This window comes from Apteryx mantelli, chromosome 6 (assembly GCF_036417845.1).
Source record: "Apteryx mantelli isolate bAptMan1 chromosome 6, bAptMan1.hap1, whole genome shotgun sequence".
In the NCBI taxonomy this organism is placed as follows: domain Eukaryota; kingdom Metazoa; phylum Chordata; class Aves; order Apterygiformes; family Apterygidae; genus Apteryx; species Apteryx mantelli.
In genome coordinates, this window is record NC_089983.1 from 31,835,264 (window position 1) to 31,855,545 (window position 20,282).

The 20,282-nt window shown below is 38.9% G+C and overlaps 1 protein-coding gene across 6 annotated transcripts in view; it reads left to right on the plus strand.

Moving 5' to 3' along the window:
* RBMS1 (RNA binding motif single stranded interacting protein 1) overlaps window positions 1-20,282 on the plus strand; it is a 158,506-nt gene that overhangs the window by 72,326 nt on the left and 65,898 nt on the right. For 4 of the 6 annotated variants that reach the window (XM_067299131.1, XM_067299133.1, XM_067299134.1 and 1 more), the window contains exon 2: window positions 15,024-15,199. In XM_067299131.1, coding sequence (XP_067155232.1) covers window positions 15,024-15,199 — 176 coding nt within the window. The remainder of the gene's footprint in view (window positions 1-15,023; window positions 15,200-20,282) is intronic. The other 2 variants (XM_067299132.1, XM_013960595.2) reach the window with 1 other exon arrangement.

The window sequence follows — 20,282 nt, forward strand, 5'->3', positions numbered from 1 at the left end:
ATTTGGAGACAAAAAATTGACTTCCATGTCTTTTCCAGACAAAACTGCCCAAATGTTCATATATTTTTCCTTACACTCTTCTTAGCACATAGTTTCAAGAAAGCAGGTCCTAAGTTTTTGGAAGAAGAGCAAGTAGAAAGTGTGTGGCACTGTCATAATGATCAGTGTCCAACCAACCTCTAGTTTAATTAAAGATTTAAATAGTCAGAACATACAAATCTCAAAGAGCAGAGATATTATTGCAGTATGTGTGTACACATGTGCATGTGTGTGTACACACACACACACACACACACACACACACAAACTTTTCAAGGGAAAAGGGGCAGCATGGTGATGATAACCCAGAGAAACATAGTCTCTGTTGCTTGTTGCGCTACATTTTCTGCTATGAATGTTTCCTGATCAGCTCTTAGGCCATCTTACGTTGTCTGTAACGCATCTCCAAAGTTGTCCTTCAGCAGCATTTTCTGTAGCAATAGCAGCCCCAGGATAAGTGTTGTTTGGTATGTCTGAACTGTTCATCCACCACATGAGCTGTTCTTATTTCTCAGAAATTACACAGTTATTCTCTTGTTAGTCTAAGCTATTTTAAGATCTGTTGAATGGTGTCTGTGCACAGGTAAATCTCTCTGTGCTACCTAGGAGAAAGGTGTACAAATTGTTCTGGTCATGACAGTCCATTCTTTCTTTCTTCTGAGCATCGGGGGGGATCCTGTGTATGAATGTGCATATAAATGTCAAGTGTCTGTACAACGTGGGCATTTTATGCCACTAGAATAAGCTGTAATGAACATATGGCCAAAGGGGTTGGATGTGGCAGGCTTTATTATAGTTATTATATATATAGCTTTGTTTGTAACAGTGCAAGACAGTCTCTGAGGAATGTCCAAGATTTCCAGATATCCTGTGATTCCAAAACTTAGAAACAGTTGTCCTTGACCCTAAGGATTGTCGGTCTCCCTACACGCAGTTCTTTCCCAGCTCTTTCACGTTGTCTGAGCAAAACTATGTTAAATCATACTTAACAAAGCACTGCAGTATTCCTCGCCTTTCATGAGACTATGACTAACATCTTGTCCATCCTGGAGTCTTCAGCACAGATGTAACTGCCCTGATATAGCTGTGTTAATGAAAATCTTCAGGTAGTACTAATTCAATATCACACCTGTGCTGTGGGCAAAGCTGCCAGGCATCTGCACTGAGGTTTGCATGGGGGGCTGCAACACTAGCCTTAAGACTGTGACACAATACAAAAGAGACAAATGCTGTAAAAGCCTTGAAGTCCAACTCCAGTTCTTTTCTAATGAGATTGGTGCTTCTAGGTTATATTTTCAGAAGTCACGTAGAATCTTAAATCTCTTAGAGAACTTTGGGAATTTCATTTGCAGCTTTGTATGTGCTACAGACAGTCTAGTTAAAATGCAAAGAAAATTAGCACAAATAGTGCGGTGTGAAAACCAGAGTTTGTTCACTGGTACTCAATAGAGAAGCCCTATGTTCCAAGTTTTGCCAACATTATGCACTTGTCTTTTCTGGTCTGTCAGTTTTATACAATGTTGAAATTTATAAAAACTCTTGGACAGATTTTCAGCTTGTGTAAATGAGTGCAGAACCAGTGGTAAAAGCGGAACTCAACAGATGTATATAAATACAGACAATTGACAACTGCTTACATAATGAATCTGATTATTTTTTTAAGTTGTTACTAATCTCACTCTTAGTCTAGCAAGTGCTACGTTGCTAATTTAATAATACTTGGCTGCTTCTGTTCAGTAATTTTTTTTTACCATGGAGAAAAAATCTTTTTTTTTTCTTTTTGAGGTAGAAATCACTTTTTTGCCATAGATAACTGCAAGTTCAGTGTCTGACCATACACCAGTGCAGCAACATAGTCCAGACTGTGGTCTTTTTGAGTGTCGAAATATTAACCATTGCAAGTTTTAGCAGAGTTAAACTCTTACCACTATTTCTGCTGATATTTAGTTGATAGTCACCTCAACGTGCGCTGAAAGAATTGTAAAAGTATCACATCCCTTTTAAATGAATACAAAAGATGCAAGGAAGTGGAATATGAAGTCCTGACGTAATATTTAATCTGCACTGTTAGTGCAGTCAGATTGGTTTAGAAATCAGTATTAGACAAGGTCAAGATTTATGGAAGAGAGTAGTATCATAGGTACCATTATCACAGGGTAATTCAGGCTGGACCTCAGGACCTCTAGTCCAACCAAGGTCAGACCAGGTTGTTCAGGGCTTTATCCAGTCTGGTCTTAAAAACATCCAAGGATGGAGACTGTACAACCTCTCTGGGCAAACTGTTCCAGTGTTTGGCTGTCCTCCTGGCAAAAATTTTTTCCCTATTTTCAGTCTGAACCTCTCTTGTTTCAGTTTATACCCATTGTCATTTATGAGATGAACTAATACAGTTTTGGGGGAAAAAAACCCAACAAGCTTTTAGGCACGCAAGGCCTAGTGCACGCCTGATAATTGGATTTCTCTTTTAATTACTTTTTACCCCAGTTATATTCTTTAGCTGCCATCACAACTACAAGATATTTATAATTTACATTAGAAATTCAAGTTCTTGAATTCAGCTTTTAGAACTGTTGATTACTTATGAAAGGATGCCAGCATACTGAAGAAGATTTTTACAATTTGGAGCGGTCATGAGAAGAAAGATGAAAATGCGAAAAGTTAATGTGTGTGCCCACTAGTCAGTATTGCAAACCTAGTCTAGTTTATAGTGATGTCTATCTGGGAGCCTACTCTACAAAAGATACCATCAATATTTGTACCTGTTATATTAGATTGGTGGGCAACACTGCAACATTTGGGGAATAGAGAGATAAAATATGTAGTATATCATTGCACAGAATGGACTGAAGTCAATGTTAAACTGAAGGCTTGAGCTTCTTCTATGTGTAAATTGTTGTGTCAGTGGTTGGTTGTGCCCTTTGAGATGTTCTTAGCTTTCACGTCTCCTAAAAGCTTTGTTCATTTTTTACAGAAAAAAGTAAATTGTATTTACTGGCATAACAGTTACAATCAAAAAAGATTTTGTGTTTTTTGGAGAAAGAAAACTATTCTATTGATTTTCTTTCTTTCTTTTTTTTTTTGGTGAATATTTATTCTTCTCCTAAATTCTTTTTAAATATTAGAAGAGCTAACAATCAACTTTGAAATGTGAAGAAAATCTTGCATAGTCTTTTTTTCTCCTACTTTCTGTAATTGTTGATTTGTGTTGAAGTTAGGTATGTGTTATGTTTTATGTTAATGTTGTACATTAATATCACCAGGACTGTTCTTAGTTATCTTTAATATAAAATTAATTCTCTCATTTCAGTATATGCAATAGGTGTATGCTTTCCAGCAGTTGTACCTAAGGCTTGCTTTAATACCTTGCCAGTAATGTTGTACATGTCCTCTTCCAATGTATTGGTTATAATTAATTACAGCTGCTTCATTTTTTGTTGCAGAATATAAGAATCACAAGGGCACTTGCTGAATTTTAAAGTGACTAATATAAAAAGAACTCTTAACTCAGTATGGTCTGTGCAACTCAATTCCATGGCAAATGTTATAAAGGGCTATAGAAATACTTGCAATAGAGTAACTAGGAAATGCAGTGATGCTCAGAATATGTTTTTTTGTTGTCCAGCACTTCATGTAGTCATTCGCTCCCAGGGAAAGTGGTATAAGATGCTGCCATTCTTTAGCAGCTTTAACTGTTTTTGGCCTAGGCACATAACAAGCTGCCAGGCAAGGCAATTGGACCATCTTGGTGCCAGTGTTGAAACAACCTTTGTGTTGTACTTGTGCATTGTATCTGCCCTGGCTTGTTCTTTGCTGATTTTTCTACAATAGATGGCCTGGGGACACAAAAATGGATTAGACATTTAGAAAAGGAAAAACATTTGCAAATTGAGTAGACAGGATCAAATATCTAAACTGGTCTATGCTTTAAAGCATACATTGTAGAGATCTAAATAACATGTTCATGGGTTGGTGGTCGTCTTGATGAGGTGGTGTTACAAAACTGGCTTTTCTTCTTTTTTTTCTTTTATTTTTTTCCTGACATGCCACCTTTTCTTCTGCTGGATACGCTGGCTGCAATGAGGCGGGCATAGTCTGCTGGATAAAGATTAAGATCTAGGGAAGTACAAAGAAAGGCTGGAGCCAGCACAATCCCATGTATGTTTTTAAAGAACACAGCAGGAGAGGCAGGAATAGACTGGGGATACTGCATTGTGCTAGATATTAAATACTGCCATAACAGAAAGATGGCCCTTGCCAAAAAAGAGCATACATTCTGCCCTTTAAAACAGAGAAGGGGGGTGCACAGTTACAGTGATACTGCTGTGCTGGGTGCAGTATACTGCCCATATGGAACCACAGCAATCATGGGCAAAGGGGGTTTAAGAGGAGTTGACTCCCTCATACACAGTCAGGCAAAGTTCTTCAATTTATTTTTTGACTTGAATAAACAGAAAATGACATAGCGGATCCCATGTCAGCCAAAAGAGCCATCTGTGGTCTAACCCTGTGACAAACAGTATAGCAATAATTCCAATGCCACCAACAGTGCGGAGTTTGCCAAAAAAGCAGATGCTTCTTTTGACATACATCTTTAATGCTGTGCTGTTTCTGTCCTATAATTGCTGTCTGTAGAGGGAGAGAGGATAGGATAGCCAGATGAGCAGAATGATGAAGTTGTACTTTGGGGGAAAACAAAAGTTTAAGAAATAATAACCAAAAAAAGAGATACACTATACACACAAAAAAGGCTGAAATCAAAAACTGCAGCGTTCATCTATGTGCCTGGTGAAACCTGTGACACTTTATAAAAGACAAAATTTACAAGCACTTATTAGTTTTTAGTTCTAATAGAATACCTAAGAACAGTAAATGATACTGCAAAAAATTACACTGAAAACTTTTTCTGCAGAATTTTTAATTAAAACATTTCTCCATCTATTTTTTTTAAAGAAATAGAGGTTGGCCTAACATACTTTTTACTGTACTGCCACTCTTCATAATACAAATGTTCAAGCAGTTCTCTGAATAAGCCAAGGTGAGTATCTATGCATCTGTACTGCGCTACTTCCTTACCATGGATCCAAACAACAGCTTTGCGAGATGCATAGACTTAGCTTGACTAGCCATCAAAATAACATTGTGGATGACATCCTTAGATGTTAAGAAAAGAGGATGGCCTCATGAATGCACTAGAGCTGCATATTTACTACTTTAGTTTATGACACTGAAATCTTAATTCCATATAGAAATATAAATACATATCTCAACATATCAGAAATGTAATTACAAATACTTGAAAATAATACATTTTTGGATTGCATTGAATGGGTCTATGGCTCCATTTCTTGGTACTGGATGTGAAAGATCAGAATGAATAAAATTACATAAAATAACAATGAGATAATGACATAAAAAGGTGAATAAAATAACAACTGAGCTGAAGATCTGCATTCTCCTAATACAAGAGTCTGTCCTCTGAACAGAAGTAACTGTCTTGCAGCATGAAAGTTGCACTGGCAAAGCTTAATTTTGCAGGATTCACTTAGAGAAATGGTTACCTGATATACATTGCTGCCTTTTTTCCTGCAAGGGAGACAAAGAGTATTCAGGATAAATCCAGGTCCTGCAGTTTCCCTACTTTGAAGTCCCAGCTAGTGGTGTTACTTTTGGTATGTTACTTCTTCCCATTACATACACCATAAATGCAGTTTATGCATAAAGTACAGTAAAGGGATAATACATATTGTTTATTTTCGGATCAGTATGCTTGTATCCAGATTTAATTTCATGAATAAAAAATTAATTGCCATCAAGTACAGCATTTCTTTTGCATCATTCTCTGGAGGGTCAAGCACTAAACTATTTATTTGTACCTTGGGACTCCTAAGGGTAAGTGATAACGGTCCAAAATACATGGCTTATATTTGTCCAGCTTATCAGCTAGGCTTTAGAAGGGCATTTTTGATTATGGGAGATGTTTGATTTTTTTTAAAACATTTTTTCTTTTTTTAAAAAATAGGAATAGGCTATAATATGATAGGAATATCATATTATCCTCATCAGAGCAGTTATTTTCTATTCTGAGAAATTAGTACACCTTCTGATCTTGAGTCATGTTTAGGGGAATATTACTTATTAAGTAGTGTTTAAAAACAAGAAGGTTCAGAGGCACCACGACTGTAAGGGCTGGGAGGGAGGAGGCAGTGCTAGGATCAATGATGCATTTCGCTGTGCCTCTGCGCCGCTTCCTCCCCTCCCTTGACAGTGCAAGCGGAAAAGCTAATGAGCTCGTGCTGCCCTCCTGTCCACACCTCGCTTTCTGCTGCAGAGTGCCTCGGAGAGGGAACTGCTGATCTAGGCCTTATTTCCGTATTTTGCTAATGAAAATACCATGTGGGACAGTGTTAGAAGTTTCAGTCGAGAGGGAGATATATGTATTTACTGCTTCTGTGTTACCCACTAAGCTAGTTACGCTGGCAGTGAAGAAAATTAGATTTGTTCGATGTGATCTGTTTTTGACAGATCCATTCTGTCTGCTTTTTTGTCATTTTATTATCTTCTAGGTTCTCATAAACTGATTGTTTAATAATTTGTTCCAGAGTATTTCTGGGAATTGAAGTTAGACTGACTGCTCTGAAATTCCCTGGGTCCTCCTCTTCTCTCCTCCTCCTCCCCACAACCTCCCCCCCAAAAAATAAAAAAAAGGAAAAAAGAAATTGCAAGACATTTGGCAGCTGACAGAGAAATTAAACTATTTATGGGAGTTCTACATATGCCAGTTACAGTTTGGCTGGACCTTATTTTCACGTCTTGGGAATTTGGCTACTTTCATAAAGTAGAACAACTGCCTGAAAACTGGTTCTTTTGTTTGATTTTCATCTGTTCTGGACTGACACCTGAAGAGCTCTTAAATGGTGGTAGTGAGTAGGAGTTTTCTGCTGTATGAATGCTTAAGCAAAATTATATAGAGAGTGAAAAGGGACCACTGTGACCATCTAGTTTAGGGATCTCAGAGCCTCCTAATGCTGTGAGCACTGATCTGTCAGAGAGGCATGTGAAAATGCTATGTTTCTGGACTTTGCCCCCTTAAAGCTCATACTTGTGGCCTTCAGTGCTCTAAGAAACCCTTCGCGTGCTTGTCTCCAGCATTTCACAGACTCCGTTGGAAATATGACCCATGCCACTGTGTCGGATCTTTCTGCCAGCACATGACCCACTATGGCCTTTCTCCCATCTTATAACCTGAGGCATAAAAAGCTTATTGAGAGACTTAGAGTCTAGAAGCACTGTCTACTGAGCTGCACTTGAAGTGCTCATGAGCTGTACGTGATTTCCAGCTTCAGTTTGACCATCCCTGCTCTAGTCTTGTCTTCTGCGTGACAGAGGAGTTTCCTAAACTAATTGCAGTTTCACTTAAAGTATTTCTCCTACCAAAAAAATCTTGACTTAATGTTTCCCGTGTTGGAGAACATTGTAAGATTTTTATACCCTGATTGTAATGTCTACCAACAGATGTGTAATGCAAAGGAGGAGTTGTTTTTATTATTTGTATTCACTGTCATGTCCTGGACTTGCTACCTTTCAGAGCCTTGCATAAACCCATCAGTATGTGAGTTAAGCCTCTCTAAAAAGGGATGTGTTTTCTTCTAACTGCAGCTTGAATCCTCAGACATGGACAAAAACTTTAACATGCTCTAGGAATTCATTACTGTTTTCTCTCTGGATCCTGAGCAAAATCCTTGGCTGGTTTCACTGAAGGAAATAAGCCTGTGTATTTACTAGAGTCAAGAAGGAAGTTGGCAGTGAATTGTCTTGTGTCTATTGCTCAATGAAGGGCTGACCACAAAAACATGTACATGCCTTTTGGTCCACTAGCTCTCAGTACCAAGCTCTTTTTCTTCAGGTACTTCAGCATCTTGACTTTCTTTTTCTACTGTTTTAACCTAGAGTAGCTGTTGGATTGCTGCAGCCTACTCAAGTTTTGAAAACCCAAACTCAAATATCATTTTGCTTTAGATGTGTCTGCAATTTTGTGTTGTGGCTAGGGCATGTACTGTGTTTCAGAGGATTGTCCAGGGAATCCAGGTGTAAAACTGAGAGGGAAAAGGGTGTTATGATGAGAGAGCAGAAAGGAGAAGTATTAATGGTTTCTGCAAAGGAACAGGGATTTAGCCCAGGTCAGCACTCCCTCATCTCTCCCTCGGCGATAGTTTTTGTACTTTGGTGCTAGGAGTTGCATGTGTATCCAGGACCTTCTGTTTGTCTCTGGACAAGGAGAGTCAGTCAGTGGAGCACTCAAAAATCCCTGTTAGGGGATGACCTTGATGGAGTAGATGAGCTCCTGGGAACTTCATAAGAAGGAAATGCATAGATTTGGAAATTTGTTTCTTTACTAGCAGGAGATGGCTGTTGTATTAAACTTTAACGTGTATAATTTAAATAATATTAGTTCCATGCTCTTATAAAAATATGGGAACCTGACATTTTGTAACATGCTGGAATAGTTTGCCTCTGTATCTTCTGTTGTTAGTAATTGTTGCCTTCTGGTGAGAACATATTTAGTCCTACTAAGTTACTGTGAAGGATGGTTTGTCTTCTTGCCTTCCTGAGTACAAGGAAGCAAAATAGCTGTCTGCAGGGAGAGGCCTTGGGTTACGAGCACGACAGTCTAGGGGTGAAAATGTTAGGAGCATCAGAGCTGTCTGTGACTAAGGGTTTATGCTAGATTTTGTCTAGTCTTCTTCACTGTTAATAAAGCCACTTCCTGTGAAGATTTTTATTCAAGCGGGCTGAGAAAAGCACCTACTCACTCAAAGCTTTCTGTATTTCAATAGAGGGCTTCTGAAATGATTCAGGGAAAAAAGGTGTATAAACTGCTTTCTTGAATCTTGCTGGAAACCTTTACAGTTCTTACTTATCTTGGATATAACATACAGGCAGGACGGAGGGCATTACCATCCTTTATTTCTCTTGCAAAACTCTTTTAAAACCTGTGTGTTTGGGAATGGAATTAAAGCTGAGGGTTTTTGTGTGTGTGGCTTGTTTTTTTATTTTCTTTTTAATTTCAGTTCTGTGGGGGTTTTATTGAGTACTTGATTCTCAAATTTTTTATTGCAGTCCATCTTTATCTTAAATGCCAGCTGACGTATTTTGAGTGTAGTTCTTCCTTGTCAAAATGTGAAAGCCACAGAGAGCGTGTTTGGGGAAAGGCTCTGTCACCAGGGCTGGGGCTGTAGGTGCTCAGTGGCATTTCGTAACAGGGAGAGTCTCTGCGTGGTGCCAGCCTCCACCCCCCGGGACCTGCCTCTTCCCAGCACCTAGTTGTTTCTGCTTCGTGCAGCTGCAGCACCAACACCCATCTTCGCTGATGGCCTGTATAATGAAGAAAAGGGAATAGGCTTGGTTCCTGGGTGTGCAAATAGCTCTGATCACATAAGGCACATCGATGCTCTTGGCGTCGTGCAGTAAACTGGCCCGTGCTGGAATTGTCTTGCTGACTCACAGCATCATCATGAGACTGTGATCTTCACCCATTCAAAATAGACTTAAGGTTAGTGGTTTAAAGGAGGAAAAGGAAGTTGCAGGGATTCTTTTTCCTAAGGAATTTCTCAACAAAAGTCTTGAGGACTCAGCTTCTGAGAGTCTCTCTGCATTTTATACTGGTATCATCCTGAAAATGCCTAGAAAGCAGCCGACTTGCTGAGTCTTTCTGTGCCGAGTGCTGACAGACTGAAGAACAACAGTCGGAGAACCTACCCTAAGGCAGGAGATGTAAATGCCACAGCAGATCTTTCTCTGTCTAGTGGACTGTGGTCTGCTGAGAGTTGGACTTTGGAGAGGCCTCCAGAAATTCAGTTTTCCCTGCCATAACATTTCAGACACGATGGTGGAAACCATGAAATAGAAGCATGTAGGACACTCAGAATGGCATCCCCCCTACAGCCATCCGTTTGCTGGCGTAGACTAACTTTGGCCATTGGCGATTGCTGATTTAAAGGAGGTTGATAAAACAACTGTCTTCATCAGAGAGCAGTCATTTCTGTTTCACATTTAACAGTGCAGGACATGATTTTATTCCAGACAACCTCCTGTTCCCTAAGTTGCTGAAGTGTGACAATGTCTAACTGAAGACATATGGCATCTTATATTTTCCTGAACCCTAGCTTTCATTGTATATGTAAAGCTCTGTGTTAACTTGATAAAAATGTTTCATCCCCTAGTTTAATCCAGAAACTTTCCAGATGCATGTTATCATTTAGTAATTATCTCCCTTGTACATGTACACAAAAATACATTGTAATTTTTATTTTAATGGCAATTACTGAAGATGCTCTTTCAAAGTACTGTTCAGTGAAACCCAGGAGGTTAAGCAAAGTCAGGTGGGGTAAGCAGGTACTTGAAGCTTAATCGCCTGTATAAAGCTAGGTGAGCACCAGGGATAAGATTTCGAAATTACTAGAAGATCCAAGTAGCAGTTCAGGCTAAATCAGATAGTTAATGGATGCTGTAACTTACAGTTTGAACTTAAGAGTAGATGTGTGAAAAACAACTCTGTTGGTTTAAAAAAAAAAAAAAAAAAAAGAAAGGATAACTTTCCTGTCAAGAATTTTAGTTGATCAAAGAAACTCGTAATTAAATACTAGCATGTTATTCAACTTCATAAACATGCTTTTAAAGCACTAATTAAGATAGAGACTTAAATGGGTTGCCACCATCATGACAGTGCTCTGTTTTGGGACCCTGGTTATCTAAGTTTATATTCCCTGTTTGTTGGAGTTTCCTTGGACTTCTGTAGTCTGAGAGTGGCAAGGATCAGCGTCCCTCAGCTCCTAGGTCAAAGGAATTTCTCAGAGCACTGACAGGGCTGTTCTGGTGTGTTTTGCTTGGATGGTTTTTTTGTGTGTGTTTTTTTTCTTGTTGATGGTGAAGAGATTCTTCTCCTTGGCAAGCAAAATTCTGCTGTGACTCATTTCGAATCTTTAAACACAGAATAGTTTAGAATAAAAAAAAAAAAGTGGTTCATGTAAAGATGAGTATATGCTCCAGTCATTTTTCGATACTTATTTGTGACTATTCCTGTTTAACTTTTATATCCAGAGGAAAACACTGGCAGGGAACTTTCTTTGGTTTAAGGCGTTCCACTGGTATGGTTCTGTCATTGAGCCTTTGCTTTTCATAACCAGTACCAGTGGTTTTCTTACTGGTGTGGCAGGGCGTTGGCAGGCTAGAGCAAAGGTCTCCGAGATCAGCCTGGGAGATCCTCGCAGCTGGCTCCAGCGCTGGATGCAGTGATCACACAGCTCATACGTGATATTTTGTCGTCACCCTTTCTTGCTTAGAAGATGCTTGTTAAAGTTGCTAGGAAGGACACTGCTGCGGAGAAAAGCCAACCACTGCTTAGCTCTGAGAAGGAATACTGAGGAAGAAATGGTAAACTGGTGTGGGAACTGTATTTCTCGTGAACAAAGAGGTATTGTCACAAGGAAAATGGTCTGTTACTTAGATTGATTCCTCCTCTAGTCTTCTTCAATATTTTAATTTAATTTAAAATTTTAATTTAATAATTTAAAAATTATTAATTTAACTTAATTTGAGGTTGTAATTTAATTTAAAAAGAAAAATTAATGAACATGTTTTTATGTATGTTACATTATTGCAAGTTATTGTGAAGTCCATATGATAAAATCTTAGGAACAGCTTTTGATACAAATTTGCGGCAGAGTCTATAGTTTGTGAAACAAACTTTTTGTAAAGCCTGAATACAATTTTGAAAAGCTTTCAGCTAACGTTCACGAAAGCTGTTTTTAAACAAACAATCCCAAACTTTGGCCAGGTCTGCACTGCGAAAAGTCTTGCCAGCAAGAGCTGTGTCAGCCAGGGGTGTGGAAAAATTCATACATGCTCGCTGACATTGTTGCGTTGGCAAAGCCCCAAGCGTGGATGCAGCTGTGCCGGCAGAGGAGCGCTTTTATCAGCTTAGCTTATGTCGTTTGGGGAGGTGATGCAACTGCGCCAGCAGAAAACCTCTTCTCTTGGCATACGCTGCCGGCGTGGGAGGCTCTGCCAGCGCGGCTGTAGCAGCAGGGCTCGGTACCAGTGAGGTCCTGAGCAGCAATTGCAATTGCAGCAACTGGAAGTTGAAAGGAAAAGCAGCTCTGAGCAAAACAGGGGCCTCTATCATTTCTTTTTTACATGAGAAAGACAGTTAAGAACAGAGCAGAAGGGGCGATACAAATTTTAAAATTAAGCTTTAATGTAAGAAGTGTGTTTAAACCTTACGGCTTTAAGATGTCGCTGGCCCTTTACCAGCCGCGGGTCTGTCCCTGGGCTGCTGGTTCTGCAGCCGCCCAACATCTGTGCTTTGTGCTGCCAGGGCGGCGCAAGGGTGCCAGTGTCTGGGGGAGCAGTCCAAAGCTGCTGTCTGTAAACCTAGGAAGACAACTGTAATCACATTTACATTCCCGTCATATTTGGATGTGACCACTCGCACTAGAGCATCTTCGTGTTTAAATAAAAGTTTAAATTCCTCACAATGTCATGTTTACATTTTGCAGGGAGATAGAGATAGTATTCCTGCTGTCTGCACATGCTTGTGCTCGTTCTCCTCTCGCCTTGGGCTAGCCGGTGACAAGATTTTGCAGAACTCTGTTTGTGACATCTTAAAATGAATAATTTAAGGCACAAAGCATTGTAAGAAGTAAAAACAAAACCAAAAATACTGCAAACCAGAATAGAAGCTCTTTTTCTCTAGTAGTAATTACCAGTTAAGGGTAAGACTGGATTGTTTATGTTGACTCTTATAGAAGCTGTACATATGGGTATGAGAAAAGTGCTCATTTTTAAACCTTAAACAGAACAGTTGTATTTTTGATCATTTTATGCATTTTGAGGACTCTGCCAAAGACTTTTTGCAGAAAAGAATAGCATTGTGTCAGACTGTTTGTTCCGTTCATTATGAAAATGTTTTGAAACTCAATGCTCTGTCATTCTGCGTTGCTTACAACCCTAAAAATAATTGCCTGGCATTACTGGAAGCAGGACGCTCTAACTGCCCAGCTTGCACTGCTATAGTTAAAATCCGTCAGTGTTTCCATTACAGACTTGGAGGGAGGGTTTAATCTTTTTCCCATTTTGAATCATGCCTGGAAGAAATTCTGGAGCAGAGCTTTGACTCAGGGTATAAATCTTTTGAGAGATTTGATGTTTCCAAAAATCTTCTTAGAAAAACTAAAGAGGAATGAGATTGTGATACTCAAGTTTTGAACTTTTAAATGACCATGAATATATTTCATTTTCCTTTTGGTAATAGGTCAGTTGGGCAACAACACTGTTTCTACATATCAAAGTTGGTTTTATAGGATCTGAGTGTTGCAGTTTGCTGTTCTGTGTTGATATCATTGCTGCATAATGCACTTTGCAATATACCAAACTGAAAGATTTCAAAACCTTCCCTGGGAAAGGCAAAAGAGAAACACATAATTACCATGAAGCATCTGATACAAGGCCTGTCTTTGTACTTTTCTCCCACCCACAATTTCATTCCAATTTCCCAAGGTTATCTCCAAAATAGTTTCACTTTTCTTGCGTGTTAAAGCTGTAGTTGCATGAATGCTTTAAACGGACACAAACCGTAATCCCCTCCTCTGCCTCACATTCCTGCTCCCGGCCTTGTGACAGCCCAAGCTGCTGCGTAGCACTAAACCACATGTGGTGAACCAGAGCAGGGAAGATGGTTTTTTTTTCGGTCCAAGCTGTGGCTACACAAGCTTTTGTGCTAGTCCAAAGAGGAGGGTGGCACAGGGGCGGGAACAAGCAAGTCTACACCTACATTTCACTTTATATATATATATGTATTTTTTTCATATATTTATATTCCTATATTTATATTCCTATATTTATATATTTATTTATTTATTTATTTATTTATTTATTTATTTCTCCCTCCAATGTGGCTTTCCTCTAAGGGTCATAAACTGGGTCTTTACTACAAACTTCTCGAGCCATGGAGGCTGTGACTTTTGCAGGAAAGGGAGTCTATGCAGTAAATACTTCTTGTCAGTGAAAACCTTGTAGTCCATAGGTTTTTACTGGCAACTTTAGCTCTCTATATTCATTAAAATACTCCTCACTTGCAACAACACAGACCTGTTTTTAATACTTTCTGCACTATGTCTTGCTATTCTGTGGTTAAAGCAAATGGTTAAGACAGCTCTATTGCAAATTTTCTCTAGGACATTTTAAAGTTCCATTAGGGTCAGATTTTAATAAAAATAGCATTATTAAGGAATATATAGAAGTGTTTATGTGCTTATTTCCTTTTGAAACTTTAATTATTTGTAATGATACAAAGCCTTTTTCTTGAGATTCTTGAAATAATTCACAAATACTGAGATCAGTGGCAGTTTGAAAATGACACTAAGGGACAAAATTAATTTAAAAAGTCTAGTCCTTAAGAGCTGTCTAAGGTCCCTTTCTATCTTAAAAAAAAAAAAAAAAAAGGTGAGATACGCAAAGCCAGCAGAGATACAAAAGCATTTTCTAATTATTTTTATATTTCTGGATAGATTAAGGAAATGACATAATCTTAACGTCTGCCACAAAAACACCTTTACGACATGTGGAATTGTCTTAGTGAAGGAAACTTTGTTTATATCCATTAAAACGTAGAGCAACAATATCTCTTATTTCATTTTTCATCATTTGCCCCAATGAAGAGTGATAAAATCCTACGAGTAATACGCAGCAGAGGTTATATGTAATTTGAATGTGTGTCACACGTTGAGAGTGCTTCAGATGATAGTTTGGTATATGAGAATGGGTCCGTGCATCCTGCCCCCGAGCCTGGTGTGAAAGCAGGTATATTTGGCACACGAGTAATTACGCGCAGATGTAACATAGTGCTGCTCATGGTAAACAGCAGTGAGACAGGGTGCGTGTTGTGATTGCTATCGGTAGTTAACTCTGCCCCGCTTTTTCCTTTGCAGCAGTCCATCGTACCAGCCCACCCGATGGCTCCTCCTAGTCCCAGCACCACCAGCAGTAATAACAACAGTAGTAGCAGCAGCAACTCAGGATGGGATCAATTAAGTAAAACAAACCTGTACATCAGAGCACTGCCTCCAAACACCACTGATCAGGACCTGGTTAAACTATGCCAACCGTAAGTACTATGCTTAAATATAGATTACAAAATGATACCTTAAAAACTCATAGTAGGTGTACAGTATGAGTGTTTGGATTATGAGGGGAGAAAAAGAGATCCTTAAATAAAAATCCTTATCCTGTGCTGTGATGAGAATTTTCCATAGAAATCAGGAGGAGCAGAATGTGCTTGGCACTTTGGAGAAGCAAAGAACAGCTTAAATATAGCTTAAATACAACCCATTTTTGAAGTAACAGTTATGGTCCCCCATACTCCTGCCTGTTTCTGGTGCTGCTGAAATCACAAAAAGAGGAAAGTTAGCACCCAAATGTGGAACTTAAGAACCTCTAGTGGAGGGTCTCTGTTCACCTCTAACTTAGATCTGTCAGTACCAGCTCCTCAAGTAAGTGTTCTGTACCAGTGTAAACTATAACTGGTGTTTTGAAGCTTACCCTACTTTCAGGCTAATTTACATTGGCACTATACGGTTGTATTTATGATTAAAAATAGGGCACCTATGTAAGAATACTTGCTAATGGCTGGAGTTCAGAGTGGACGTGGCTTAGCAGAAGGTTTTCAGGAAATATTGTTAACATGAGGTTTTTGCTTGTGTGAATTTTTGTTTTTTAATTTTTACAGCAGCACATGCCTTTCATTACTTTTAAATATGGGTTGGATGCCTAGAGACTGTGTGTAATTATGTTGTTTATACACTGTTTAAAAATCACCTTTCTTGAATGTTTTACTGACTTTTAAAAAAGTACTTAGTACTTCTGAGATGCACAACACGCTTTCGGGATCATTACTAGACCATAATAGTTGTGTATTTAATTTAATGTAAGAAAAGACCTAGATCTCTTATTTCTGAATGAATCAAGAGTCATTTGGATTTATATGTAACACTATTGTCTGAGATTCTCAAAGTAATTTCAACTTCAATTTAGCATTTTAGTAACTAGGCATATATAAAAAATAGTTGCCGAAGATCACAATGCAATTTAGCAAAATAGTCAGGGAAAACTATAAATCTTGAGTCCCAGCTTTCACGAGCCACTTTTATGTTTGTGAATATTGCAAAAAATATGGTACTTTAATTTATAGGGAAGAAGTTCTTAATTTTTCATTTTAAACAAGACTTGGATTTCCAGGATAATAGTCACTTATCTACTGATAAGTAGTCTTAGGATTATAATTAATTATAATTAAATAAGCTACTATTATTTTTTGAAAGAGAAAATTATTTCCATTTGGTCATTTTCCCAACAGCAAATGAAATCTATAAATTTTACAGAAAAAGAAGCAGATTATCAATCTGTGAAAGGATTCATTGATTAAATTATACATTTTCACAACTTGTCGTGTAAAGACCTCTTGTCACTTGGAGTTTGTTTTACAAATGTGTGTTTTACAGAAGTGGATTTCTCCCCCCCCCCCCCCCCCCCAATTTTCATCTTTTGAAATGATGAAGAAACCTTTGCCTGCACATTTATGTTATTTCAAGACAAAGTTGTGAGGTTATTTTTCACTGGAGCCACCCAGTACCTCCTGTTTATTGCAGTGGTCACTGTAGCTCCTGAATCTCTCTCTGAAGACATTTTGGTGTGCTTTGATCTTAGGTGCCACTGATGCATGAACATCCTAGAAAAAGGTACTCAGTGTTTTCCTGTCATTAGTCCTTTGCGTCTTGGATTGTCAAAGATTCTGACTTTTTTGTTATTGTTCATAAATATATATATATATAAAATTCTAGTCAGATCAGCATGAATTTTATAAATAAAGGGCAAAAACTGCAACCATGCAGTTTTTAAATGAATTCTGAAGTGAGTTTAATGACTTGGAAGGCTGTTGCAGTTCTTTCTGTAAGGTATTTCTCTCCTAAATGTCTTTCTTGAGAGAGGTCCTGTATCAAAATTCTCCATTTCTGCTGAGGAACCAAGTGAGATATCCAGGATTTTTAGGCTTGGAACATCTTTCAAAAATCTGCATAATCTATTAAGAGCCTTAGATTTCTCTGCCAACATAACCCCTTAGCAACTAAGTTAATGTTTCAGTAAGGTACAGATGACAACACTCTCTCTTTGTTCACAGAAGAGCAGTAATCCACTTCTATAAACTACAGAGAGTTTCAGATGCAAAATTTTTTCCCTCCTACAAATCTGCCTAAACTTTCTGGAAATAGAGAGCAAGATATCCTTGTAAGTGGACCTGGTAGTAATATCTAGCTGCCTCACTGGAACATCCTTTGCTGCTTGAGATGCTTATAATTTTTGAAAACTTCTTAAAGTAAATAAACTTTTCTATGCATGTCATTAAAGAGAATTGCAGATACATTCTGTGTTTGTTGTTATCAATAAACTATGCACAGTTGTCCTTCTTTTTCTGTCTGTTTTTATCGAATTAATATCACCAGCTCATTCATAGAAAAAAGAAAAAGTTGAGGGTTATAAAATTAATAAATGTGTATTTGTAGAGTTTTAGTTTCTGTTTTAAACTGAAAGAACAGATTTTTAGTTTAGTTTTGCACATTTCTTTGCAATTTTTTCTAAAAAAGAGGAACTATCAAATAATAATGAGAAAGTGAAACTCATTGTTCATTTTCATTGTGTAAGCTGATGTAATGCAGAATAAATGAAGGATAAAATCTTGGACTCAGAGAAGGTAATGAAAAAAACGCCGTTTACTCCAAATCTCTAAAATACTTTCTTTAGTTCTCTAAAATTGCCTAAAATTTAAGAATTTTTTTTATCGGGAGGCTTTAGAGTAATTTTAACTCCTTCTCCCCGTAATAGACTGGCTCTTGCCCTCCTAAGAGGGGGCACCCACTGGAGTTCTTGATGCTGAACTGATTACAGAAGGGATAGAAAGGCAGCTCTGCTTATTGCAGAAATGGTCTTGCTAGCTGCCAATAAGCAGGTTTCAGCGGAGGTACGGAAAGAGGTCACTGGCATTCCTTTTATATCTTTGGAATTTATACAGCACGACTGTGGAAGGATTACTCTGTTGTCCCTTAGTTTGGGAATTTCACTCGTAGATTGTTTGGCTGTTGTCAGACAAGATAGAAAAACAACTCTGGGTTGAAGAAATAATGGTTAAAAAACATCATTATTGCTGCAAATGCCAGAAACATCCCATTTGCACAGACTTTCCCTCTGAGCAAATCTGGTTTCATTCATACGAATTTGAAGACATTGTCTAGTTCATGCTTCCCAGTTCCTGATTTGGTCCCGAACTTATACCACAAGCCTTAGCATCCCCTTTTTACCCCGTCCCTCCCACTTCAAATGATGTAGTTTCAGTGATCTCAGATGTAGCTAGCTGTGTGACATTTCTCCTTGTAAGGGGAAAAGTTTATTTTGTCCAGAGAATATAAACAATTATGTATGAAACTATATGCATCACAAGGGCATCTGTACTGTTTTGAATTAAACAGCATAAGTGTTTGCTTATTTTCCCTTCCAGAATGACAACGTGGACTTGTATCATATACCGTACTAAAAGCTATTAGAAATTATGATTATTGTGGAGAAATGTTATTTTCAAATATAATCCCTCCGAATGCAGTGCAGAAGAATCTACAGAATTCTTGTGTATGTGGGTCTGGTTATACAGTGACTTTTATTTGCTTTAGTCAATCTGTTTGCTTTAGTTCTTGCTCGCAACAGCTAGCAGTGCTAGTTTTTGACATGTTTTTATTTTGATTAATTATTTTTGGTGAATCATTAGAGAAACTTCTTACCAAATTATCAAAGTGTTGGGCTTGCTTTCCTGTTGTAGCACAGCCATGCACTATTTACGAATACAGTTAACAAATGTTAACCATTTTTGTGGAAACGTACTTTCCTGGCAAGAGAGCAATTTTGCCAATATATGTCTCTACAAATCTGTTCCCTACCTGCATCTGCTCGGTTCTTTCTACAGTGCTCTATTTGGAGAAGCTTTCCCCTCTTCTCCAAGATTAAAATCGCATATTATACTTTTGCTACGAAGGCTCACCTGGGAGCACGGCTATTTTCAGATTGCGTTATTGGCTTTTGTGTGGGAAATGAAGCTGCCATGTTTCCGAGTAGCCCATTTGAACGCAAGCCTGCTACTCCAGTTCTGCACTGGGAAAACAAATTTCTTCATATCAGTTGTGCCAGGGGCAGAAGTGTGGGGAAGAATAGGATATGTATTTTGTTTCTTGCAAGACTGTCATAACAGGCAACTAAGTACAGTCCTGCTTGTTACGGGATGTCATATGAGTCAGTTCTCTCCCCAAGAGCTTTCCATTAGGTATACAGGGCAGGCAAAGCCATCAACACCGTGGCCCACAGATACCGTCTTTCCAGGAGGAGGCTAGACAGGAGAAATTAGCTAAATAGAAGGAAAAAAAAGCAGAGAAAAAGAGAAATTGGGGTAAACGGCCGAGGAGCCCAGGCTGGGGAAGCCTGCGGAAAGCAGCCGACCTCGGCAGTGTCCGTGGCGCTCCAAGCAGTTTCTGCAGCCGCCCTCTGCTCCGGTCTCTTGCTCTGCTTTGCTCTCTCACACTTACTTTTCCCAAACCGTGTGATGCTGTTGCAGGAGGCCTGCTGTCGGGAGCGAGCCCCGTTGGGAAGCGCGGGCTGCGCAGGGTTGCTGGTAGCCTTGGCCGTGCCTAATCGCGCTCCCGTCCCCCGGGGCAGCTATCGATACTTGCTTGAGGTGCCTCTTTCAGCTGTTGTGCTGGCTTTTTGTTCCTGAATACGTTATTTAGAGATCGTTTGCACCTTTTTACTTGGTGTCTCTTCGACAGTTGGTTCTTGCAGTTTAATTAGTATCTGAGGATCTGAAAATACAAGGTATAACTCATTCCAGGTATTTCCCTGAAGTCCTAGAGACTGCTCGTGTGATTAGGGACTTATGGGATTGGGGTTTATGAGGTTCAGCCAGGAGCTGGTAACTTGCTTTCACACATTTTCTAGGTGCTTTCCAGACTCCCACTAAGTGCTGTGCTTCACTGCATGTGACCTTTATGCCCAGACCGCATGGTTCAAGAGCCCTGTGCTTTCCACTTTCTTCTCGCCTGTGATTTACCTCTTCCTAGCCTGCAGCGTGGCATCCCTGCAGTGCCGAATTTCTGCAG